The following is a 26,708-nucleotide window of genomic DNA, read 5'->3' on the forward strand; positions in this document are numbered from 1 at the left end:
ACTTCTCTGCTTATTAAACACATGCATCAGCAGGCAATAGGCAATATGGCAAATAATTCACAGTCAGTTTTACCAGTTTAGGATAGGAGCTACAGAGACACAACACAAAGGGCTACAAGTGCTTCTGTGAAGCTCTAAACCAGTGCAGAATTAGATGAATTGCTCACCAGCGAGGGACTGTCCCTTCATGGCATTACTTTTCTTTCACCCGTTTGTAGAACACACATGAGAGCCGAAGGGTGCTCACAACGAACAGAGCTGACAGGGCTAATGCTTAACAGGGTGATGTTTCAACAGTACATTTGCAAGTTAGCAACTTCGTGTAATCCAAGGAGTGCCAGAAGGCATGGGGAGCTGAGGGGTGGGGGTGAAGGCAAGGGGAAATTAAAAACCAGTCTACCTTCAGAAACATGCTTGCTGAGGTTATATGGAAATCTCACTAGCCAGAAAACTGTTCAATAGGGTTTTCAACAGTTTACCAAGTAGATAAAAGCTGACTTGGCCATGCTATGTGTGCTTAATCCAACTTCACACCTTACCTTATATATACTGTTTTGTCATCCCCTCGAACTTGGGGGGACTGGCAATAAATGCTGCTCTGAACAAAACCTCTTTGATCCAGCCTTCCTTCTCTTATTTCACTGTTGTCTTTTTCCCAATTCAGAGTCAAACCCTCAATTCAGTTTGGAAATGGACACTCACTTGCAGGCTGAATGGAATCTTTATGGGTTGTATTTAGCTGCATTTCTTAAACCTATGCTTGCTGATTAATCAGAAGCTGCTTGTGAACCCTTTTCAAGGAGGACCTGGCACCCTATTTAAAAATCCCTGGACCAAATCCAACTAGTTTAGCTGTTTTTTTAGGCTTCCCTATTCAATGCAGGACATCAGACAGGTATTTTCAGAACTTGTTTCTCCACTTTGCTGGGTTTTACAGTGTATAACTTCACTAAAGATTCACGAGAAACAATAGCCTCTGGTTTTGCTGCAGTTCTTTTCAAAGTACTTAGAAAACTGGAGCTATAAAACCAGATCCGTTACACTCCATTCAAAAAGGATTTCTGCAAATACTCCTGTAAGCACTACGACACTCATTGTTCCAGAGTGATATAAGCTTGCTACCAAGAACTATTCAAAATACCTGTATTCTGAGAAATCGGATGCTCAATCGTACAGAGAGGCTACCCCGCAGTGTGCGTCTGTGCCTTCTCCTTTGGAATCACAGAAAGATGTCAGGATCTAGTTTTTGAGGCTCTTGTTTTCTAAGGAAAAAAAAAAAAGAAGATACAAATAAAAAAAATGGAGCAACATACTTGGGTAGCAAAGGAGGGCATGTGCAGGCCCAGTTATTTCAGGTAAAGATTTGAGCCTCCAACCCTACACACTGGTAGCATCACAGATGTAAATAAACATCTCTGAAACTAAGCCTCAGTCAGTGGAAGTTGCTTCAGCTTTCCAGACCGACTCTGAGAAGCTCAGAAAAGAATGGTACTACTATTCTGAAGTGAGGTTGCTTCCTTCAACATCTGTGGTGAATATGTGATACAGGCTGCTATAAGCATCACACGTATTTAAAACTAACAGGAGATGTTAAGGCTTGGTCCAGCCACATTGCGGTCATTAGGAGGAGGGAGCTACACAAATGCTTCATGAGATACATATGCTGTACTAGAGTACTAAGGGCTTTGCCTATTCTGACAAATCTCCCATCCTGTCCAGATTTTTGAGAAATAACAGGAAAATCCCCTTTCCAAAATACAAAGTATAAATAGGGCCCCAACTATTTGTCTTTTAGCACAGTCCTCAACAATGAGATATTTACCTTCTGTTTAGCTGATGGCATTTAAATTAATCTCTACCCTTGCCTACTGTACAAAGGAAAAAAAAAAAAAAAAAAAATCAATAAAATATCTGGCAACATTTATTACATTATTTCTAATGGCTCGTTAAAATCATGACACCTCCTTATTACGGAATAAATTAGTACCATTGTCAAAACAGTGCTCTCTGCAGATGGAATGTGTTTTCAGATTTTTTTGGTTTTAATTAGGAATAGTAGGGTTTTTTTTTTCAATCACAAAAGCCTATTTTTCTGAATCAACCAGAGGCATTGTTATTTGTTTTTATTAACACATACAAAATTATTAGGGTATACAAATGCATTTCCTTTTTGTACACAGTGAAAGCTAAATAAATGGGCATTACAGCATCAGTTTACATCACACTTTGTTTCAGAAAACGTTTATGATTAAACAAATAGGTTTATATATATATATAAAAAAAAAAAGAGCTTGAAATAGCTGGATAACAAATCATTGATTTATACTATCAGAAGGCGGGGAGCAATTGTGTCTGTAATGATTGTGCCCTTAGCTTTCAAACCATAATCTCCACTGACATGAGTTCCCATTTAAAAAACACAACCAAACCCAAAACACAGCCAAACACCACCCGAAACCAAAAGTCCCAGAACACCAACCCCGCAGAACACAAAACCTCAAAGCAACGGCACAGCTTTCCTCAGGCCAATAACTTTTCCTGATGGCTTCAAGCACAAATGGATTATTTTAAATATCACATAAACCTACTGTAAATTAAAAAAATAGAAGATCACTTTACACAATGCATGGAAACCATATCTAGTGAGCACAAAACATTTACAACTGTGTCATGTTTTTAACTTGCATAACCCATACTCACACACAAACCAGTTTTCAAAAGAATTAGTGAAATATTCAGTCCACTTTTGTTTCTTTTATACAATATGAAATGGTTACAATACCATAGTATTTTTTAGAATAAGTTAAACATCAAGACATATGGCAATAGCATTGTACTATTCTTTCTACATACATATGAATTCCAGAAATTCAGTCTATTTTTAATTCAGTCACAAAAATGAATTAAGACTAAGATCCAGTTATACTGGAAAACTAGACTAGTTCTAGAAACCACAAATACTGTAAGCACTTTGGTATAATATGTACAGATTGTGCTGTCAATATCATGCTTGCATACTAGAACTGATCAACAGATCTCAGCTTGTGAATTGAAGGAAAAGAAAAAAAGACACTGTAAGACCTGCTTTCTTATTTCTTTCTCTTTTTGGAAATGATTTAGTCAAAGAAGATGCACCACAAGTACACATGCAGCATTTTTATGATGTGACTACAAATTAAATATTAAAGTGGTTTTTAAATACAATGCAAGACCAGTCTCCTTAAGTGCACAGAACATAATGCAGAATACTGTTAATTACAGGGACAAGTACAAAGATATTAAATGTTTTAACAGATACTGAACAATGTTCTCATTAAAAAAAAAAAGAAGGTATGAATGAGAATAGGCATTCTTCTATTGTTACGAAGATCAACATGTTTTATCTCCCACTGGTAGGAGAAACAGTAACTGCCAATTCATGAAAAATATCTGCTGCATCCATTTTATCTGTCTCTTAAAGGCATAGAATTGCACCTTCAGACTCTTGAGCAGTTTGGATATTTGGGTATTTTTTTCCCTTTTAATTTATTTATTTATTTTTAACAAAACCTCTTTTCCTGGAAGTGGAACTCAAAAAGTGCATTTTAAATTAAAGGGTTTACTTTTCCCCTCCATTTTATGAATGCATTTGCTGTGGTTTAGAAATTTTAGCTTAACCTATTCGTTCCTTCTATCACTACAATTTATCAGAATGTCTCAGATCTGTTGAGGCAACCCTGCCAAGTTAGGTAGCCCCTCCTTTTGCAAAGCAAATGGTATTAAATGCTAAGAAAGCCAAAATACTGCAATCTTTATCCAAGTGAAATGCCAACTTAAAGAGTAAGGACTGCAGGATTTTCAGATTTGAACTGTATGCAAAGTCTTCCCGAATTTGTAATTTATCTTTTGGATTTTGGGAGATACTAAAATGCAAATACCACATTCAACTAATACTGCAAGTCAGCTTCAGACTATGGTCTCAGGAACGAAATGATAGCCCCAAAACTCTCAACCCAACCAGAGGAAACTCACCCCAATCCTTACTCATTTCTCCCACAATAAAACAACTAATTTAACATGTAAACACAAGGGATGATGTTTCTCATTTGAAGCTCCTATTGTTGGCAAGTAATACTTCATAGGTATCAAAAATACTTTAGTTAATGTCTCCATATTTCCCCCATTTCTAAGATGCTTTCTTTTCTTTATGGAAGCTTTAGCTATTTAACATGAAGCCAAACAATTGCACAAAAACTACAGCACCAAGCTTTGCTAAATGAAACCGCTGGAGAGCACACACAGGAGAAAAGAATTTGACCATGTTTTTTGAGTGGGCTAGCAGTCAAATGAGTTTAAATAAAACTAATGTTAACACATTCCTTAATTGAAATGATTCTTAGCGGAAATAAATGCAGATCAGCATGATCTTACTGTAGGCTAGTTGGTGACCCAGCCAGACTTTTGTGCAGGTTAGGATTTTGACTGTGCCTGTTCCGACTGCGAACAGATGAAAACATGGTGTTGCAACCTGGGACTTTACATTTGTGGAGCTGGCGAAGATGAACAGTTTTGTAATGAGCCCTGAAAGTTCCTTTATTACTGTAAGTTTTTTGACATATATGACAAGTTATCGGCAAACTGGAAGCTAAATTTGTAAAGTTTTGATTAGCTTTCTCTATTAAAGTACAGTCTTGGTAGAGTTCATCATTGGGCATTAGGCTGGGTCCTTCACAGCTTTCATCACTATCATCCATGGGCATGGTGCATATTTCACTTCCTCCATCAGAATCCCAAGAAGAATGAGCACTGCTCTCAGATTTAATGCTGGAAGTAGTGCTTAGATCCAGAACAGCTCCATCATTCGATGGATCGTATCCATAACTCTCAGAACAGGGTTCTCTAATTTTGCTCACTGGAAAAACGAAGCTGCCTGTTCTGTTCATTCCTTTGAAGATTACAGAAGTATGTCCAACATGTTGTTTTAAAGAGACATCTTGGCAAAACTCCTTAGCCATGTCTTTCAAGAGGTATGTTGCATTGAAATGGTTGTTGAATTCCAGTGTATCTTTAGTCAGAAGCTTATGATGAAGATTTAGGTTTGAACTATGTCTAGAAGAACAAAGACAAGCTTAGCAAGAAAGCGTTTTGCCCCACTTAACAGCGGTTTCATAATGATTATTAACATAGAAAAAAAATCAATATTTAGTAGCATGCATGAACTGTATACTTCTAATTTGACCAACTGCCACACTGGGAGTGCACACAGATGATCTGAACTTGCTTGCACTGGCATATATCAGAAATAACTCTACAGAAATCAATGTTTCAAATTCTCTCCTGCATTGTGGATAGCTGTCTGCTCCACTAGGTCTAGTGCTGGGCCTAAAAGAGTTGGAGGACAGACCAAAAACCTGCATACTGAACCGAGACCAGAGAATGGACTGAGGGCAGTAAGAAGATTCTTTCCCAATGGACAATGCAGGAAAGGAGTGACACCTGAGTCTGCAAAAAATACTGATGATCTCAAATACTGTAACCATGTGCCAGGGTGCAGCTGTACACATCAGTACAGAGCTTTCACTTGACAGGATTTTCCTTGAAGTAAGGAATTTTACATTTTATGCAACTTGCAGGTTTCAAATGGGCATCTCTAGATTCGGTTTAAAACCACCAAAACATATGGAAATCCCTGCTGGCCACTGAATACAACCAATCAGCTCACTGAAAATTTCCAGGCTCTGGATAGGAGATTCAATTTATTGCAAGACAGGGAAAATATTAATTTTTCTCTTTGCCATTATGGTTTAATCCGAACCGTGAACTGTTCAAATGTGCATAGAAATGCGGCACTTGCAGTCACAGTCACTCATCTAGAAACTTCTGCAAAGTTTCACATAACTCAGTTGTTTCACATAACTACTGTTTTGCACAAAGCTTGTTAACTTTCTTGTGAGTTGGCTCTGTTATTTTGTTGGTTTTTTTTTATAAACCATCTTCCAAAAGCACCTATGTTAAAACTTAATGTATGGGTGCAGAAAGGAATTCATGGCATGTGAACGCAAATCCTACTGCTGGCCTTCTTTCCTGTGGCCCATATCACAATTACAGTGGAGAGGAATTCACATCTGGGAAGATGCAGGCAGCAGATGAAGCTGTGCATCTCAGATGCAGCGGCCAGTCCTCAGAGACCAGTTCATCCTCTCTCTGGACTGCATCAGCTGGCTCCAGCACTCCTAGCAGATTACAGACAATCTAAACCTTGTGTCACTCTGAACAACTATCCAGGCATGCTTCCTGCAGCCAAAAGCTGCAGTAACACTCTTACAGGAGAGATAGAAAACTTACAACACTTAGTTGCACTTTAACAGGTTTGTTATCTATTACTTATCAATTCAGATACATAACTGATAGTCAACAATAAAGCTTCAGTTCTTGCTTCTATGTATACAATAGGCTGAAATGAAGTGATTTACAGCAACACAATACTGCAGCTAACAGTAAACTGAATTAAAATCATGATATACTTTAGGAATTAGTATGCAATCACACATAAAAGCACTACCAATGTGGATACACACCAGATAGTGTTAGTTCAACTAGCACCATGTAATGTTAATTTTTGTACCGACATAGTGTAATCTTACTTTTATTATGGGTTTTTCCCCACCAGTCTGTTCAAAATCCTTGAGTAAAGCAAGGACAAGAGCAAGTGAAGACTTCCTGAATTGATCTCATTGCTTTTTCGTTAAAGAGCACTGTATATATTAAAATACACATGAAAGTACATAATAAACATTTAAGTTCACACATGCATCTATTGGCAAATTGCTGAATTCATACCCTTGTGGCTTTCCCTTTATGTTCTAAAGTATTCTTTCAACTATTGCAGTATTTGTCAGTTATGAAATTTTCATGGCTTTATTTAACACCTTGTCTAGTGGAAAGGAAATGTTTCTTTCAATGGATTTTCATTTCATGAATGTTCTGATAAATTATCGTACCTGTTATATGAGGATACACAAAAAATCTTTGCAGGCTCCATTCCTCAAACACTCATTTTAAATTCAAATTAGGCTCCATTGTGATGGTAAAATAAATACAATTTTGCTCATAATTTTCTTACCTGTCTCGACTTCTACGAGAAGGGAAAGCAGCATTACAGCCCTCAACTGTGCAAATATGCATTTCTTTGAGATGTACATTTTTAAAATGCATTTTTACACTGTAAGGGTTTTTAAAAGTCTTCTTACAGATGTCACAATGAAAGCGGCTTTCTTCCTTCTGAATCCCTAGTGCATGTTGACTGACATGATCCATATCTTTAGAGTCTTCAAAACAAGGAATGGCAGCACCCCTGTTTGACAAAGTGCTGAAAAACCCCCCGGTCAGCAAGTGGTGTTGCAATTCAGGGCAGTCATCTTTAGGAATCCTGCGCTTTGACTGCTCTTTAATATACAGGGGGGGTTCAGTCATTGGTTTTATAACATCATTGTGGTGGTGTTTTGGATCTTCATACATAATCTCATGGGAAACTATTTTTAATGGCTGGTTTTCTTCTGGTTTAACCTCTTTCTCATAGTGATGCAATTCATTCTCAGAGATATCCTTGATGTATTTGTTATCTGGTGCAAAGACAGATTCAAAATACTTTGGGCCCTCTACCCCAGAGACAGATTTCCATGAATTACCTGAATGGGGGTGCTTTTCCACCCTGTCGGTCACCCGCTTCTCTATCTTATGCTCACAGGTCTCAAGCTCTCCGTCGCTTACCACTTGCAGACGTGTATCATCTTCAGAACTGGCAACATCACTGCTTTCATTTGGTGTCTCCACAGCTTCTTTCTCTATCTTAATAGGCATGCTTGATTTACGAGATTTCTTCTTGGGTAGCATGTCAAATGGCAATTCATTTGAAACAAGCTGCTCTGGTATAGAGGAGGAAACAAGAGGCAGAGAAGGAAGAGTACCTGGAGTATTAGCAAGCTCAGCTGGTGTGACTGGACTACGGTAAAAAGGAAGAACAGGCTGTACTGTCTTCAGGTTTGGAAAGAGGACACCATTCTGCCCAATACTGGGAAATCCAGCCTGACCCTTTGAATCTGTACAAGAGCTGGCATAGCTGGTAATAGTTCTGCTATCCGGAGCTAAAATTGTAAACTCTGTCCTTTTACTATCTCCAGGTCCAGCAATGGTCAAACCATTTCTTAGATCTTTATCCCTGTTATTTCTATTCATTGGCATATGGAGTCTGGGGTTAGGATTTGCACTATGACGATTTCGACTACGCAGAGAGCTAAATACCATATTGCAACCCTCAATTGTGCATTTGTGCTTTATCTTCAGATGAACAGCATTGTAATGTATTTTCAAAGTACCTTTGTCATAAAATGTCTTTTCACATGCAGTGCAGAAAACACGCCCTTTCCTTGGCCCAGCGCCATTCTTTTCAATAGATTTCATTTTGTTTTCTGGAGATAGTGCTGTCATTTCAAGCTTTGCTGCTGCATTATGTGAACTGGAATCACTTAAAAGGGCATCATCTTCTGTTTTAGTGGTGACATCTGGACCATTTATGCTCCTCTCATTTTCAACTTGAAATGGTGCAGAACTAGAAGTTAAGAAGCTGCTTTCAGAAAATGGTATCTGAACATCTTGTTTAGTTTCACTGCTATGGTCTTGACCTTGCTCAATCAAATGTCTTTCTGGTGGTGAACCTATCAAAGGTGGAGGCACTGGACTGAAAAACTGAAATGGCAGCATGAAAGCCATATTATTTACAATATTCTCAAAGGGATGAATGTTGGTGGGACTCATTTTGTCCAAGGAAGCAGAAAAATTAGGACTGTGTTGATTGCAGCTCTCAATGAATGCCCTAATATCCAAATTGGCAGTTGGTGGTGGTATTATAATGGACTGCCCTTCTTTCTCTTGAATTGCCATTAATTCTACAATGGACTTAGTTTCTCCAAAACGAAGAAACTGCTGCAAAGTAGCCAGTTCTTCTTCAGCGGTCATTATGCTCCAGTGATCCAGCACCTTTCCTGAAGCATCCTAAAGCCAAAAATATTTGAATGAGTCCAAAATTAGTTAAGGCAAACAAAAAACCCCTCCCCTGAATCTCTCATTTTTTCAGGGATTAAAACTTCATATCTAGTGAAATGATAAACTTGCTCTATTTAATGAGAGATTAATGCCAATTCTGTGATACTTCCTTCCACATTTTACTACAGTAGTTATATTATTTCTTTCAGACTGACAGTAATACTTTCCAATAAACTATTTTTTTTCCACAAAAATTAAGACACGTCATTTGAACAACAGTTAGTATCATGTAAGTACAGACAGCAGAGATGGAGCAATCAGACCAAGATTTAGCTCCTCATTTAAGTCAAGTATTCTTTCATAGCAAGTTTAATAATCTTCCAAGCAACTAAGATCAGAGAACAAATGAACCTGTATTGATCTATTGCCAGTGTTCACAGAGCACAGCTGTAATTACACTAGTGTTGGAGTTCTTTCAAACTCTAGCTATGCCTAACTTTTCCCAATAACTACAATAAATATTTTATCACAGAACATGTATTTGATGGCCTACTGAGATTTTTCACAGTGCATGTAAGAGTTCCTAAGATGATGAAGAACGTAACATTATAAATTTTTCATGTGGTAGAGGTTCAAGGTAATTGATTCCGTATTTTTAATCCTAACACTAAAAAGCAAGATTATCAAGACCATTAAATATTGATTCGTGTCATAATTTAAGATCATAATGTTACTTTACATAAAAGGTAACTTCCACAGTAGCAAGGACTAACATCAGTGTAAGCACATAGGGCCAAATTCATCCTTGATGTAGCTCCAGTAAGGTCAGTAGCACCACACCAGAGATGAACATTGTCCCTGGTGTTTAAAAAGATGGCAATTTTATTTGTCAATGTATTATGCTACTGTATAAAAGTAAACTTCCTGTTTAAATAATACTAGCACAAATTCTGAAGCCTTTACTTTTATACATTCCCAGTAACTTTTCTTTTTTCTCTTGATTTACCTTTGTTGATGGATTTGAACAAAGTAGGAAGATTTCAGGTAAGCCTGACTAAAGGCGAGAGCAATGACCAAAAATCCACCCTTTTTTTTTCCAGTGCTAAGCTTGTACAAGTCTATTACTGCCTTTCAGATGTATCACATTGTTAACACATTGCGAACCACTGACAAGACTAAGCTAGAACACATTATGAATTACTACTCAGCGATCATATGTATATTTAAAAAGCCCCTCTAAATACCTGTAGCACATATCCACGTATATAATCCTGTAGTGTCCAATCCAGGGCATGGAGAATCTGTATCACCTCTTCCTGCTTCAGTACACTGAAAAGCCGATCTAGCAGAATTTTAAGGCGCACAGGAATGGCTTGGGTTCCATACAACATGAGGCTACTGATATCAAAAACAACATTGGATTGAACTATTTCTACCTGGCTTGATGGGTAGAGGCTGGGAATCCTTAACTTGCTCAGGGCTGAAAATAAAATCACAAAATGTAAATAAACTTGAGTCACAAGAGATAGATAAAATTGAATATAACTAATACTGGGGTTTGGGGGGGGTGAGGGGTGGCATAAAAAGCATGCTATAGCGAGGAGGGTCCTAAAAGGTTTTATATAGATTGCAAGAACAAATATTACCATGTGCTACCCATCCATGCCGGCACTGGTCACATTGTCGCTGATTTATTTTCCCAGGTTTGAAACACTGACAGCTACAGTTCACGAGAGTGCATCGGATAGCCTGGAAATCAATAGAAAGGATGATAAGTAATATATAAGCACCGTCTAGAGTGTGCAGAGTATAGATATAAAATCCACCCATAAAATCCACATGAAGACAGAGTTAGCATGCCAGCACATACCTATCAATGTGCAATAGAAATAGCCTAGGCAAAACCTGAGTTATTCAAGATTACCTCTGCTTTAAAGAGGATCAGACACCGTATAGAACACTAGAATATTATGGAAACAAAATATTTAATGTCATACGTGCAACACTTCTGTAGATTTGTTTAGGCGGAAGCACCTTTATAACAATAATAAAGTGTTCTTGTGCATTCACCTCAGCTACCATCTTCATGCAAGCCCACTTTTTTCAAGGAAGGTTTGAAAACAGACATACAGATGAAAGTCCCACTCAAAGTTTTGCTGGAACTCTGTACTGCAATATAAGAAGTTCTAATGAGCAATGCCTTATCTCTGCATAGATGCCATCCCTTATGTACAGCAGTATCCACATAGAAGATAAGTATCCTGTCCAATATACAGGAGTCCACTAGTGCTTCTCAGTAACAAAGCTCATCAAAAAGTACTCCAGCTCCTCACACACTATAGCAGTCACACTTGATAAGAGAAATGCTTGAAAGATAATAGGCAAAATAAAGAACACGCAGAAATAGCAACCAGTTGCACAGTTCAATTTGTGCATCACTTTACTCTCACCGAGGTCATCTATAATGCAAATCAAATTAGTATTCAGATATTCCTAACCAACAGGGTGAAACAAACTTGCTTCCAGGAATACATGCTTGCTTCTGTATGTGCCCATCTGCTGCAAAAGGCAGACAGACAACTTTGAGGTCCTAGTTAAAGCACCATAGGGATTGCTATAGAGCAAAGCATTTGTAAGATTCTGTATTGCTTAGATCTGATACTGAGAATAGTTCCTGCATAAATGGAGTATTTATTAAGAGAGGGAAAGTGAAGAAATTAATGTGCAGAAAGTCTGCACTGGAATAAATAAATAAAAAAGATTATGCAATTGTAACGTGTCTGCAATTTTCTGGTTTTAAAGAAACATGTTATGTTTTGAAGTACAGACAGCAAATATGAAATAAGGCAGTTATACCCACCACTGGCTGCTACTCATGCTCCAAGGGTCATATGCAAAATGGGGACTTCCTCTACTTATTAATACCCATAGAAAAGCAAGACAAGACTTGAAAAGTAACTTCTTTTCAATGCAGGCATCCCCACATTGGCAGCTTTGAAAAACACACAAAGAAGCAAGTTTTTGGACAATCAGACTAAGGAAAATGAATGCAGGAGGTGCTTAAAATGAAAACGACATTAAGAGAAAGATAATTTCACTGGGGGTTGCAATGCGCATTTCTTTAGGTTTGAAGAATTTGACTGATTAAGGGCAGAACAAGACACTACAACAAGTACAACAATCTATTACAAACAAGCTTGTGCAGGATATTTGGATGCTTAGTGCTTTAAATGACTGGATTTGGACTGAGATTTTAAAATCTCAGTAGCTGGCTTATTGAGGAGTTAGCTTACATGCACGTCTCCAAACTGCAGTGACTTGATGCTGAGATTCATCTTTATTTGAAGAATCAGAACAAGTGGCAACAGGGCTATTGAAATCTCTGAATCATTTTGCCTTTAATCTTTTAAAGGAGCCATTGCAAAATACTGAATTCTTGAGAAAAAAAATCTGTGTTCCCCATAAAGTGATAAAATACACATCAATAGCCCACACAGTGTGAATTGCTTCACTTTAATAGAGGATATATTTTCACTTAGATGCGAAACTACTTTCATATAACAACAAAAAGCCATAATTTTTTTACAGAAAGGTTGGGAAAAAAAAAAGACACAGTTGGCTGCTGATTCATTTCTATCACAAAATATCCAACAATAATGCAGTTGAAGTCTTCTCCCTCTGTACATACATAATATTCTGTGCCTCGCACAGACTGAACCCCTACCATAAGCAACCCTGCTAGGTTTGGTAAACTGCTGTGAATTCCACGAATGCATCTTTTGCAGTCCCTCCAGACAATATTACAGAAGAGTACTTCCTTTTTCTGCAAGAAGTAACAGAAATATGCACAATGAAGAAAGCTGCCATGATGATAAGTTAATTAAGATTTCAAAATCTTTTAAATCCCTTTTCCTTTGGACATGTTCTGCAAACCAGTGACCTTCAAAACTATTTTTTCTTCTTGATTTGTGTACTTAGACAAGAAAGATATACTGCACAAAATCCCACATTTCAGATCTTTGCGTAACATCTTTTTTCTATATGATACATGTATTTATTATGTCTTCCTGCATATGTGTAGAAGGCTGCACAGGCAAAAAGCAAAAGGAGGACATTTTGCTTTATGTCTATGAAAGCGGCTATTAGAGAGTGAAGTTCCCTTCTCTTCTAAATATGGAACTGATCCCCTCTCAAGTCAATATGTTACTGCTTCTGGACACCAGCCTTATATGAAGTTAGCTTGCACACTGCCAACATATCAAAGTATACCCTCAAATCAGGGATCTGCTGCTGATTTAAAAAATGGCTTGTAAGAATCCCTGAGAAGAAACACGCGTGATTTTCAGGTTGGTAGCCTGCCCCTTCATTTGTGCTCAACACAGTTTGTGTCTCTTAAAACTTCTCTGGCAACATTTGTGTTAATATAGTCACAGAGAATATATAACATGGCAAAATTAACTTTTAAAATAATCAGTGAGTCACAATTCTAAATCTTCATTCACTGTTCAACTTAAAAAGGCACTTCTAGAAAATGCACTTTGATTATCTCCCAAGTTAACTTATATCAGAGTTCAATGAAGAGAAATTTGGCAAAACTTCTTGAGATTTATATGCTTGTCTTTTGCCTGTTAATCCTATTGTCCTTTATATGCTTATTCTAAGGTACTGTAATTACATCAAGTCTTTTAATGAGCTTTATTTTCCTAACAAGTGGAATGTACATACAATTTCATTCTATAGAACAAAGGAATAACTTTCTATATTGCATACATGTAAAACTTCAGAATTGTAATTAAAGGATTGGAAATGTAGATGGAAATTAAAGTGGAAATTTTTTAAAGTTCAATCCTTTCATTTAGGTCTATTAATTTAGTGTCATTTTCCAGAAACATAAGGCAGATATTTCAAAAAATAGATCTTATGCTATCATCACGGATCTTGTTATTGCTTTCCAGTCACTCTCTCCCTCACAAATGGATCTTTCTAAACCCATTATCAGCAACACTTTCTTCATTTTATGTATTATTTTTTTAATAGAGTTGAAAATTCTGATCAAAATTTCCTGTGGTTTTACCAGCAGGACTGTGGAAATCCAAATGTCGGATTTTTTAATGCAAATAATTCCTCATTACGAGAGAAACAGATGAACGATTAAACTGGCCATTATAAAGCATCTAACGACGAATCGCTGAGAAAGAAATCTTAACATCTGTTGCCTGAAAGTCATGACTGCTGACATCTTTCTTTGCCAGATATTGATGTGGCTTCGATTATGCTTTAAAACTTACTGAACATTACTTTGCAACCCACTCGCCGCCTTCACAGAAAAGCACAAGCTAATAGGACAAATTCATTCTCATTGTGGGATATAATCAGGCTTCATTTCTAAAGCAGATTTGAGATCACCTATACTCTCCCGAAGCCTTTTGGGACCTACTCTTGCTTGTAACATACTAACAGCAGGTTTAAAACAAAGCAGCAAGAGGAGAAGGGCTGTATAACTGTACCAAATCTCATTTAGTGTTAAGTGGATTCTGGTTTGACAGCACTTTGGCTTGGGAAATAAATTAAAAAGTAAGCAAGTATTGAAGACTCTGTCAGGACCGAGTTAGAGATATCTGCTCACACTGGAATGCCAGTCTGGCTCTCTGCATGCAGTGAGAGCTGCAAATGCAGACACCACTAAAATGGAAGAGCAAGTCCCAGATTACCCTGATAGCGTTTAGTGTTGGTATTGCACAGGTCAGCAGCCTCCCTTGTTTCTGGCACCCAAGAAAAACCCTTGTTCTCTTTGCACAATGCTACCCCTCCCTTTAGAAACTGCTATTTTAAAGCTACTGCCATCCCATGAAAAGCATGAGAGCTTTGCTGCTCTGCTATGAGGATTAATGACAAAACGCTGCCATTGATGCTGTGTTACAGGGACATCTTTTCCAATCAGGGGTTAGAAATTCCTATCAATTTAAAATGCAGGGTTCAAATAAAAATAGGAATTGCATGAAAGAAATGTGTGAAACTCCCACTAGATGAGACGTAACTTTTCATGTTCTTCTAGCAACAAGCTGTATCTCCTATAGCCATCCCATCTTCATTTCCCAGAAAAAGTAATTCCACTGAATATATGTAACCCTCCAAGATATGTGCTCTGGTGAGAAAATATCCTATAGGAAAAAACAGGGACATGTCCCACTTCTGTAGAATAAACTTGCAGGGGCTCTACAGTAAGAACACTTGCGGAGGAAGAGCCAAGAATTATAATAGGGGAAGATCAATTTGTAAAGCATTAGGATTTTTGGTTTTGTCTGCCAATCAGCTAAACCATGAAAGTCTTTGTACTTCCTAGAGTACAGGTAACAATTTTCTCACATATTAAGAATAATCCACAGAAATTAAGCTCTGTTTTGTTTACAGAACTAAAATTAAACATGGGACATATGTATGGTTATTAGGAAATACTTTCTTGCTTGCACTTCGCAAGAGATTTGCAAGGGAAGTAAAGGGATGGATACATTTATCTCTTAAATTAGAAGTACAATCCACAGCTAAAGGACAAATCCGAATCTGTGTGTACCTTTTAGTAAAGAAAACAGTAACTATATATGACAGCGAAGTTGCCTTCCTGGCCAATTTGCTTTCTTTCCTGTTAGTGCTGTTATCCACTGGGTTTCTTGTGGTTGCAAAGTTTAAATAAGTCTTCCTTTTTCACCACCCATTTACATTTGATTACTTCTGTGTTTGAATCCTTTGAACAACCACTGAAAGCAGAGATTAATTAAAACCCCCTTTATCTTAAGCACCTCTGTCAATGCTTTGCTTTTCCACACCATACAATGAGCAAAGCTTTGGTTTAGCCTTTTTTTTTTTTTGTAAGGCAACTTTTACCACTTCACCTAAGGATATATTCCACTGATAAATAATACTGTCTTTTTTGTCATGATTTAGAACAAGTTCTCAATTTACATTTTGCCCACCTTACTTTCACTGTACCACAACTCAGCTGTGCTTATCTGTCTCACACCAACACCATTTTTCCATCATCTATCCCATACGTATTTGTACCCACCCTGTCCCCTCTATAGTACATATTTAGCCCTTGTGCGTGTTCTCCCTAAACACGGACGTCAGCTTTTTGTACTCTGTGGAGCTCTCTGCAGTTTACTGAAATTAAAATATATTCCAGTATATTCCAAGTGCAATCACAAAAGGTGTTGGGCTGCTCCAGATGGTGTTAAGTACTTACTGAAGATATAACTCAACAATTAAACCTAAAATGCACGCTGATATATCTGTTAGAGTTTAAATTAAATATCTTACATTTCTATTGTTCCTTGAAAGCTTCAAGGTATTCCCAGTTTACTAAGGCTATAAATCCCATCTGCCTGTAAAGAACATTAGGAGAGCCCCTGCAGCACCTTCAAAGAAAGGCTTTGGGCCATTTTCTTCTTCCTTACATGCTCACTTCAAAGGGGAAACAGGGATGCCTGGAGGATGGACAGAACATGGAAACCCTTCAGTGCCTGTAAACAGAGCTTACACATAGGGAATGGGGAAAAGAGACACACCAAGCAATAGTGCACTGAAACACGCTTACATATGTACAGGTCTGACAGCAAGGGCCGTTGAGTTACTCTGCACAAGGTAGACTTGGCCCATGCTACGACTTGGCATGAACTTGTTCAGTTCAATTTTGTGGTATTTTCTGCTATCATGTGTTTACAGTTCTCAGTCATGGCTGAGGTCAAAGCCATGCTGGTAAGTCACACATCACTGATAATACACATCCACTGCCTGCCTCAGTCCTTGAAACAAATGGATTTCCATTCATGGACATTTATGCCTGTGCAAGTACATCTGGCTGTTGCAATCTGTGCTGTTTCTATACTGAAGTTTAAAATACTTAAGACTAAAATAATTACATAAAAGTATTAAAACAAGGAAAAGGTCCCTATAAGATTACCAATTATACTACACTGAATGCTGCACACACTATTTCCACAGTCTTATCTCACAGAAAATGTTTCTTACAAAGTAACAGCTGCCTTTAATACAGTTATTTAATAAATATAATAAGTAACAACAAACTTCTTTCATGAGAAGCAAACAAGCAAAAACAAACCTTACAGTTTGTTGTATCCATATTTTGAGCTTTTAATTAAGCAGAGAAAAGTTGCACACGGAAGTGACAGAGTAAACAGCACCGACCAAATAGCTCCAACCTTCTCCATTAGAGGACATGTTTGAAATGCTAGCCCTCGATGATTCATCTGACAAACTGCTTATTAGTGAAATAATTTAGCAAAATTCTTGTCTCCTGCTCAAGAGACCAAGCAGGAGACAAATGAAAAAGATGGGCCATGACTTGCCTTTTGCAGTGCCACTAAACACAAAGTTACAGTCATAACTCAGTGCCTAAATCCACAATGGCTCCTCAATCACTGGGCTGGTTTTCATACGCACCAACCATACACACTAGCTCCTACCAAGCTCAGGAGGTGCAAGAACCTTTGCGAAACCCAGACAAAAATCTTTTGTTTCAGAGGCCAAACAACACCTGTTGTGCTGAAGATTTTGGCTGGTGCCAATACCACTCAACTCCCACTTACCCCTTCTCTGTGGGGAAATTATGTTATGATTTTTACTCCTAAAAGAACACAAAGGCCACAAGTTGAATACATTTTCTAGATAAGACCACAGAATACATCCCATTAATTATCTGGATCCTTATGTATATATTCATACTGTTTATTTGGGGTCAGATACCAAAACCTGACCTCCTTTTAAACAGCCACAGCTTGAACATACACATAAATAAGAGTATTTACAACCCAGATCCTGCAGCAAGTTGCATTACCCCATTAGCCTCTCCCTCAGTGGGGCTGAACAAAGATAATTTGGGCCTAGAATTTGACCAAATCTCTCTCTTGTGGGTGTAGCTGAGCACCTTGAGCTAAAAATGTTTAACTGTCCTTGTAATAATTAACTAAAATATCCTGAAAACCATCTAAAACGTGAAGGGGGGAAGTGAAAAAGCTCAGTAAGATGGAACTGAAATTAGGTAATACTTTCACACGATGGCACCACCCCATCAAATCAACCATGCTTGTGGATTTAAAAGACAGTTTTAGCCAGCTACGGAATTATGGGCCACGAGTCCATGTGTCACCACTTTGTTAAATAAATTCTCTGAGAACAGACCTGAGACCAAGGAGCTGAGATGAGACTGAACTAAATCAGACTCAATCCTAGAGCCACTCTGGGCTCAGCAGCAGCTAACGGAGAGGAGCTCAGGGCAGTCCTGGGCACAGCAGCAGGGTGAGGGAGCAGAAGGGAGCCGTTTCTGAGAGAGGCAGCATGCTACAAGGCCAAACTTTAATCGCAGCATAACTTGTGGGATGAAAATCACTCCTCATGCATGTCACTTACCCTAAAGGGCCCCTTAGGGCAACTCTTGTTAATGGCACTGTCAAAATAATTATAAAGAGAAAGAATGTGAGCGCACGCGTGTGTGTGTGTGTGTGTGAGCACACACTCAGACTGCTACTCTTTGAACAAAAAGCACTGGACAGTAAAACTTAATTCTGCCGTTCAGCAACATGCTTGTAGATACATTGGGTTATGGTGCAATTAATCTCACTTGTTAACAACAGGTGTGTGCTGACAGACAGCTTGGTCAGACCTGGGCACGCATTTAGATCCTCTTTTACCGTTCGGTTTGGAAAAGAAAACAAGAAATACAAATTGAGGAATGAAAAATGTCACATTATCATTTTCTTACAATTATTTACTTTTGATTCTGAAAGAGACTACAATGCTACGGTTCCACTGGCATACCTGCCCTGGCCTGCATAGGGCAGAAATGTTTTGCTGAGTATTAAGCCGTGTCTATCACAAGGTATTGAAGTGACTTCCTTTCTTCATAAATTTACAGGAAGAATTGTTCTTCTTAATGCATTCCAAAAATAAGTAACAGAGTGCTGCGTGCTCATGACAAAAAATGCTCAGGCTTTAGGAGTCTGGATAAGTCACTGGACAGAAATGGTGTGAAAGGTCTTATGATAAAGCACAAGATGCCATTTAATGTAGCAAATAAATTGTGCGCATACTGTTCATCTGTTATTGCCATGCTATGCGTGCCACGGTAAATGGTGAAAGTACAGACCTATCCATGAACTGAAATTTAATTAAATATATAACACCAAGCCCCATGTTAGCAAGGAATAAGTGTTATAAACCCAAATTCACAAATATCATAGAAATGAAAAATATTAGTATAAATCAACGGCAAGCCCTTTAAAATATGTCTTTACCTAGCTTATAAAGTGTTATATATGCAATGTGGGTGAGTCAATGTTTCAAAGACAATCCTAACTTTTCAGCTCCTCACACAGATGCTCAAGTCTCAAAGCCATGAAATATTCATGCCTATTTTTTTCCTTTTTTCCCTGTTACAGAGCAAAGACATAGATTAAAGAGTAATAATAAAAAAATAGCAGCTCTCTGAAACATTCAGCATTACACAATTTCATTTAATGAAATTTCAGAAATTTTAAACCCAAACAGTATTTGTACACATACACGTGATACTATCTATGGTGCTGCAGTTACGCAATATTTTACGCAACAGGGTCGGCTCCATTGGTAATTTCACAATTTAAAACTTGGAAACTCAGTATTCCCTTTTAGTGAACACACGTGAGGAAGATCTTAAGTGGCTTTCAGACATCAGGTCCTTTCAAATGAAAAAATACCCATTTCTCATTGATAATCAGCTATATTTGAAATTCGAAGTCAAAAGTTTGTGTTTTGCCACTTTTTTCCCCCACTTATTTGTTTAAAGAAACAATCCTACCATGGTTTTAAAGTGTGGAATGAAAATGTCATTCTTTTTTATTTTCAAAATGACTGAGGAATGTTAGAAATTGACACTTTTCCTCATTCCCTCAATAATATTTTTTTTTTAGGCTGAATATTGACATTTCAGTCCCTAAGCAGATTTTTGAGATTGTAACTAGCAATAAAATAGCAAGAAGTAAAAACTAAAAAGAAGACAGACAATGACGCTTGCTATAAAACTTCAACTGTAGCATCTGTTAGGACAAAAACTACTGGCTGCCCAGTACATAGACACTGGGAGAGCTCCTGCACCACTGAAGTAAAGGAGGGCAGGAAATGATCAAGGGGGCCAAACCAATAGTTTTTCTTCCCTGGATAGATGTTTTTCTGGAATGATGAATTCAAGTTCCATACCTAAAATTTAGCTCAGATCTGCATGAAAAATGTTTACTCAATGCCAAATCATACCAAAAAGTGCATTTAGAATGTGTCTATGTAGCAAAAATCTGAAATTAAATGAAAACATTTCTGTTCTTGTCAGAGATGTATTTAACATTATCATAATGAAGTCTTTATTACTGAAAACAAAATCAGCCACTGGCTGGTTTGATGAGAAATGGGATGAAACGCTCAGCGTTGTATGAATGAATTTTTAACAGTATCATGAACAGGCATGGAAGCTGGAAGTCAAGACATATGGTATCAAAAGGCAAAAGCTTGTTGCAGCCTAAGCAGGCAGAATTTCATCTCTGCTATAGTAAAGCGCATGAAGTGGCCCAATAATAATTTTAATAATTTTTCCTGTTTCCTTGAAGATTTGGCTTTCCTGCAGGTTTGGATATGTTTGCAGAGACCATTATTTTAGGGTTCTGGAAAGGTTAGAGATGGTTCAGTAGTTCAAAGAATAATCAAAAAAACTAATTTATAAAAACCGATCAAGCAAAAACATATCTATAAAGTAGAACAAAAATATATTTTCCATAACATTAGTTTTCTCATGTTCACCTATTGTCCAAATAAAAGTCTGATTAAGCTGCAAACTGTTAAAAACTCTAGAGTTTAAATCAAACAGAAATGAAATTATGCTGATTACGAAGAAAACTTACTAGGAGTATACACATAATGGTAAGTAGATCTAATGTAATATAAATGATACGCTCTTCAAAAGTCTGTATTTTCCCCCTTTTCTGTAAAAGCAGCAATTAGAAAGTGTATATTGTTTTAATCACTAGAACAAAGAAAACCAACAGGAACTGTTAGTAGTTACAAATAATGCTAGTCCTACTTTGCACCATGACCTAAGTGGAGTGAGGCTCCCCACCTCCCACTCCTCCAGCACTGAGAGCTGAGCCACAATTTCACTGTTTTAAAACCAAAGTACAGAAACAGAGACATTTGTCTAACACACCGCTTGCATATTTTCAGTGAACTGCAGTAAACAGAACTGTATTTTACAAAAGGAAGTTAAAAATAGAAGCATATGATCTTTTCCCACCTAGAATTGTATTCTTACAATTAAAGACTATTAGCTGGCATCCCTTTTAACCGTCAAACTCAGACAGTGGCAGTTCTATAGCCACAAAGAGAAGCAGTAAATGAGAAGAACATGTTACTACACTGCATTTGAGAAAGTTTGGCTCCAAGCTATGCACTGATTAATATCAGATCTCCTTCTTTACTTGCCTCTTGACAATCTTGTCACATCTGGCTGACAAATCCTTACAAGCTTATCCAAACCAAGGCAGCCCAGATCATGCTCCGGGAGTAGCTTGAAGGAAGCGGCAACACCAGCCATGCACTGATGTGCCATCATGAAACTAATGAAGCTGACTTCACTTGCAGACTGCAGGAACACGAAGAAACACAACATGCCTCAAGGTTTTGCAACATAACACAGAGTTAGCTCACCAAGATAAGACAAACAATCAGCTCCCGAGGTTCAAGAAGCCAAGTAGTTACATGAATTACAAAAATTCATACAGAAATCGCCTGAACAACAACCTCAGCTAAATGAGCACAATAAACTCCAACTTCAGATCAGACGTGAAAATTGACTGCTAAATGCCTTTCAAACAATGTTGGGGCTTTTTTTTTAATTAAAACAAAACTAGTTTATTTCATTTTCTCTCACCCACATCCCCAAAATACCTGCATGTTGCCTGGCTCCTGGCTCTTAATGAAAAACATTAAGGAAAAAAAAAACCAAGAACGAAAAGAAAAGAAAAACCAGGGTCACTTTTTATCCGCAGGATTTTACAGAAGGATAAACCACAGCCTGTGTATATCAGTAGTCCTCCCCTGGGTTACCGATCTGCCCTCGCCTCATTTTTAAACCAAGGATTCGTTACGCAGAGAACTAGAAGTATTTGGCCAATTAATAAACCAGAAAGTAAAATGCTGTATCTCACACACATCTAACAAACCCTCATTATGTATGGGCTGACAATTAAACCATGTTTATTTTTCTATGTGAGGAAAAAATAATCAAAATAAATTAAATAAGTGTCTTGTATCCTGATGCATTTAACCTCTTAATTAGTGCAATGTATTTAAAAAGCCGGACCCCCCAATACACACACACACAAACACTCAGTTCCCCCCCCCCCCCCCCAGCTCCCCTGCCTCTTCCCCCAAAATACAAACAGACTGATCCTAAGAAAATAATTACTGGCCTTATTTTCTGGATGCTAAATAGTCAACAATAAATTGTATATAAAGGGCATACATTAGATTCCACTTTAGTGGTAATTTCTGAAGAACTTCGTAGTGAAATTACACTGTTGTCTGCTCTCCAGTGCATTTATACGTCATGCTAATGATAATGTATCTTCTTTAAGCACTTGACTCAGAACACATCTGAGTCACAAATCACAGATTTTATTGCTATTAATGTATATTGAGGACTCGTACAATTAAACATTGTCAAGTATTTATGATTTACATGCTACTACTTCAATTGGAAAACAATTACACAAGTGATGGCTCTGCTTATTATAATCAGCCTGCAATTCTGCATTACTGACTGTAGAACAGAAAAGTCATACAGTTGTTTACAGTGCACAGCAGAAAGAAAACCAGGATTTTTCACATAAACTAGTTTTCTACTTTCAAAGTACCTTTCGTAATTAAGAAATGGAGAGTACAGCTCCCTACAGCTCTCATCTCCATTGTTCATTACCCAAAACAACACCATTGCTAGATTTTTTTATATCTCCACAGTGCATAACCACAAGTAAAAGTTGCACAGCAAAAAAAAATACACATTCATATAGAACTGCAAAGAACTTTCCTTACCTCAGACATTCTTACTGTGCTTATGTTTCCAGAGCTATAAAACAGTTTCCCATTCCCTCAGTGAGTTGTACAAAGAAGTACTGGAAACACTCCTGCCTGTACAAGTACTAAGGCAGAACCATCACACGCCTCTTTACTCTTGTCTGACTCTGAGCACCTCAAGGTCTGATGTATGCTCAGGCTGTGCACAGGGGAGTGAAATAAGATCCTCCCCCTTGGTGTTCTCCAGACCTACAGTACGAAGTTGTGTCTGCCTCTCACCTCTGCAGCCAGCTCTCACCTCGCTGCCCCGCAGTGGTGTGCTCCAGCGCGCTCCTCCAGTCGCAGGGCAGTCCCCTCACAGCTGGCTTGAAGAGGGCATGACACTCATCTTTCACAGAGATTTGATCAAAAGGAGGCTTGAGGCGCTCCTAATGCAGCGCGAGGAGATTCTACCTCTGCTCTGGCAGCCTAAGTAATGCGTTAAATCAATGCAGCTGACCTAAGGCCTATTACAGGGTTTTTTTTTCTCTTCCCGGAGTGTACAACTATCTGCAAATAAGCTATGAGGTACTTATGATTAAAATTACTTTTTTTTTTCTTAGCGTCAGAGTGTTGTTTTCTAAATTGCAGCTGCTGTGTTATTTGTTTCTTTTTCCTTTCTTTATTTTTTTTTCCTTTTTAAACATTTGCAGGTTTCAAAGCTCCGACTGGGGTGTGCATTTTTTTTAAAGTTACAATATTTCCCCTCATCAGTTTAGTTTTGAGTTAGGGCTGAATTTTATTTCTTTTTATGAAGTTGAAGCTTCCTATTAACAGAAGCACAGGTCATAAAGACAGGAGAATTACCTTCTAGTAATTGGGCCAAAATCTGGTTTCAGTTATTCAGGTGTTGGGTTGCATTCGTGAGTTACAGCAGGATTTTTGTCATAGTCATTTCTCACCTATTTAAAAAACCAAAACAACCCCCAAACAAAACACTTCTCCCTCCTCTAGATAATTTCTTGGCACTCTCTTAACTCAGGAATACACAGTACTACGCCCACACGAGCAAGATGCATTGAACTCAGTGGGAATCCTTGTAGGAACATACCAGGACAGTATTTGACCAGATGAATGCCTGTAAAGCCATAGGAAAGGCAGCAGGAAATAAGATGGCTGTAGGGAGAAGACAGCTAACATATTATTACTGTTGGTTAATTCGTTGTCTTCTTCTAATCCCGTTTACTATTTGCTAGGTATATGCACAGTGCTTAAGGAGAGAACCTAATTTACCTTTTACTAACTACTGAGGTAAACTTAATGTTAACTCCATGGAGGTAGCTGGAACCAGGCCAGGAGGTTCCACATTGCTATCACATTGGTGATAACCAGAATGTGGTCCCACAAAGCGCTACATGAAGCACATGCTTTCCCTAAGTCTCTTGGTTTCTCCACTCTATACCTTATTACTTCACTGAGCTACTGAACAAGCCGGAAAACCAGAGAGGGGGATTTAGTTTCACTGTATGGTCTGCCAGATACTTTTGCCAAAACACGCTGGAGTGTGAGGACAGCCAAAGAGCCAACCACCAGTGGTCACTTGGTCCTTCCCAGCAGAGGGGAAGGGGGCTCCAGGGACACCTGCAACATGCCTGGGACAATTCTCTCTAGGGAACAGTTACACATGGATTATCAGCTGTCTTGTAAATGGTAGGAAAAAGCACCTAAGAAGTCAGGTTGACCATCATGCTGTTTGAAGTGACTCTTAACAGCACTGTTTTAAATGCATACATTCTGTGATGAGGACAAAACCTAACTGCTCTCTCATGATGGGAACTCAAAGCTGAAGGCACACCTTGTTACTAAAATCGTATTACCTTCTTAATAAAATAAGCAGCGATGTAAGTAAAAAGGACTCTACCTGATTGAGAATTCTGCAACAGAAGTGGGAAGAGTGGTTTAAGATTACATAAACTGCCAGAAGCTCTGAACTGACTTCAAAATGATAAGTGACTAAAACTTAGATGTGTGGAGAGCTGCTCTCCCCTCTAGCCAGTTCCCAGGAAAAACCTATTTACTAGCTATCTGCCATTTGCCTGGAAGATGATAATTCTTATTAAATGGGCTAACTATCCATAGTGAACAATTTAAGACCAATTTACTTTTGTTAATTAATTACCTACTAACAGTCTTTTATTTTAAGCGTTGTTTTCATTATTCAAGCTTTTTCAATGAATATTTTATGGGAGCATATTTATGCCTTGCTCTTTTTAAGCTATCCACTATTACTGATTAGCCTTTTTTCACTGTGTTGCTATCTGAGCACCTTTTTGTAAAATCCAACAATCTTTAGCGCAATGTGACATGTGCAAGGCACAGCTTGTTCCTACAGGTCAGCTTGGAAAGAAATACTGGCACATTTATCAGTGTTTTCAGTAATTTCAGCTGATCTGTAGTTCAAGCTTGCTTGTACAGAACAGTTACTGAGGTGTTTCCTGAAGAATGATCAAAATGGAAACTCCTTTTCCAGTAAAATCTAGTGGAAAACCAGCTTCTCATGTACAGAAACTGGTACTGGGACAGAGCAATAGGCTTGAGCCAGAGGTCCCGGGCTTCATATGGGGCTCTGCCACTGAGTTGTTGTGTGACCCTGGGCAAGCTATTTCAATTCTGGTTTCTATGACTTCACTTTTGAATTTTTTTTTTATTTATTTTTTTTCAATCTATTTGAGTTGTATGCTTTTTGAGGAAACCACAGCATCTTACTGTGTTCTCAGGGACAGTGCCAAGGGCAAAGTAAAGGGTCTCCTTGTAAGTCACAACATAAATACCCAGAATCACAGTGTAACAACTGTCCAAGGAAAGCTGCTTTCTCCTCCCACCTGTCCCAGCCTGTTTCTTCCTCTCCATGTCTCAGCCTGTGTGTTCAGAACACCATGAGCGTTAAGAGGATGTAGGGCAGATTGTGGAGTGTTAAAACTACTTAACCAAGTACAAGAGTATTTATAGTTTGAAGAAGGGCCCCCACACATGGAGCCAACTATAAACAAGGAGCTGCTGCTCTTACCTAGTTTCATTACCTTGGGACACTTAAAAAATGGGTATTAATCCTAAGGAATCACTACAGTTAAGCCAGTGTGATACAGCACAAAAGCACAATAAAATATCCAGGAAAAGTTTTCTCCTGACTTTTCAGTTTAAATCATGACCTGAATTTTAGTGTTTGATTCCAGAAAAGGAAAACCAAAATTATTCTAAAAAGAATATTAATAAACTATTCAAGAACCAACTAAACATTAGGAGCAGGTCTGGTCTTTGCTGCTGTGTTCTCTAGGCAAGTGTGCCCATACCTTCTGCAAGAACTTTCTGCCTGCTTCACACTGTTTCTACCAGAGTTAGCTGCAAAATGGTGTTAACCTCCGTGTCCTCCCTGCTTGGCCTACATTCCAAACACATAATACACTACGTCCCTCTTACTTAAATCAGTGCTGGCAAATATCTTAGTGCTAATTTAATGCTCTGCTCGCTTATCGCCTTGGAGAGATGTGTGGATTAAACATTTCACCTCTTTGAAGTCATGGTCAGCCCCATGACCATAC

The 26,708-nt window shown here is 38.1% G+C and overlaps 1 protein-coding gene across 2 annotated transcripts in view; it reads right to left on the reverse strand.

Annotated features, from left to right (window-relative positions):
• Positions 1 to 2,108: 2,108 nt before the first annotated feature.
• Positions 2,109 to 26,708, reverse strand: part of BNC1 (basonuclin zinc finger protein 1) — a 78,751-nt gene continuing 54,151 nt past the window's right edge. The window contains exons 1-5 of one of the 2 annotated variants that reach the window (XM_062629792.1): positions 23,149 to 24,115; positions 10,668 to 10,770; positions 10,266 to 10,501; positions 7,103 to 9,030; positions 2,109 to 5,088 (exon numbers count right to left, since the gene is read on the reverse strand). In XM_062629792.1, coding sequence (XP_062485776.1) covers positions 4,407 to 5,088; positions 7,103 to 9,030; positions 10,266 to 10,501; positions 10,668 to 10,770; positions 23,149 to 23,157 — 2,958 coding nt within the window. In that variant the 5' untranslated portion in view covers positions 23,158 to 24,115 and the 3' untranslated portion in view covers positions 2,109 to 4,406. Of the gene's footprint in view, positions 5,089 to 7,102; positions 9,031 to 10,265; positions 10,502 to 10,667; positions 10,771 to 23,148; positions 24,116 to 26,708 lie in introns of those variants that run through there. The other variant, XM_062629801.1, reaches the window with a different exon arrangement.

This window comes from Pezoporus occidentalis, unplaced genomic scaffold (genome assembly GCF_034315485.1).
Source record: "Pezoporus occidentalis ecotype Australia unplaced genomic scaffold, CSIRO_AGI_Poc_V1 ctg11, whole genome shotgun sequence".
NCBI classification, from domain to species: Eukaryota; Metazoa; Chordata; class Aves; order Psittaciformes; family Psittacidae; genus Pezoporus; species Pezoporus occidentalis.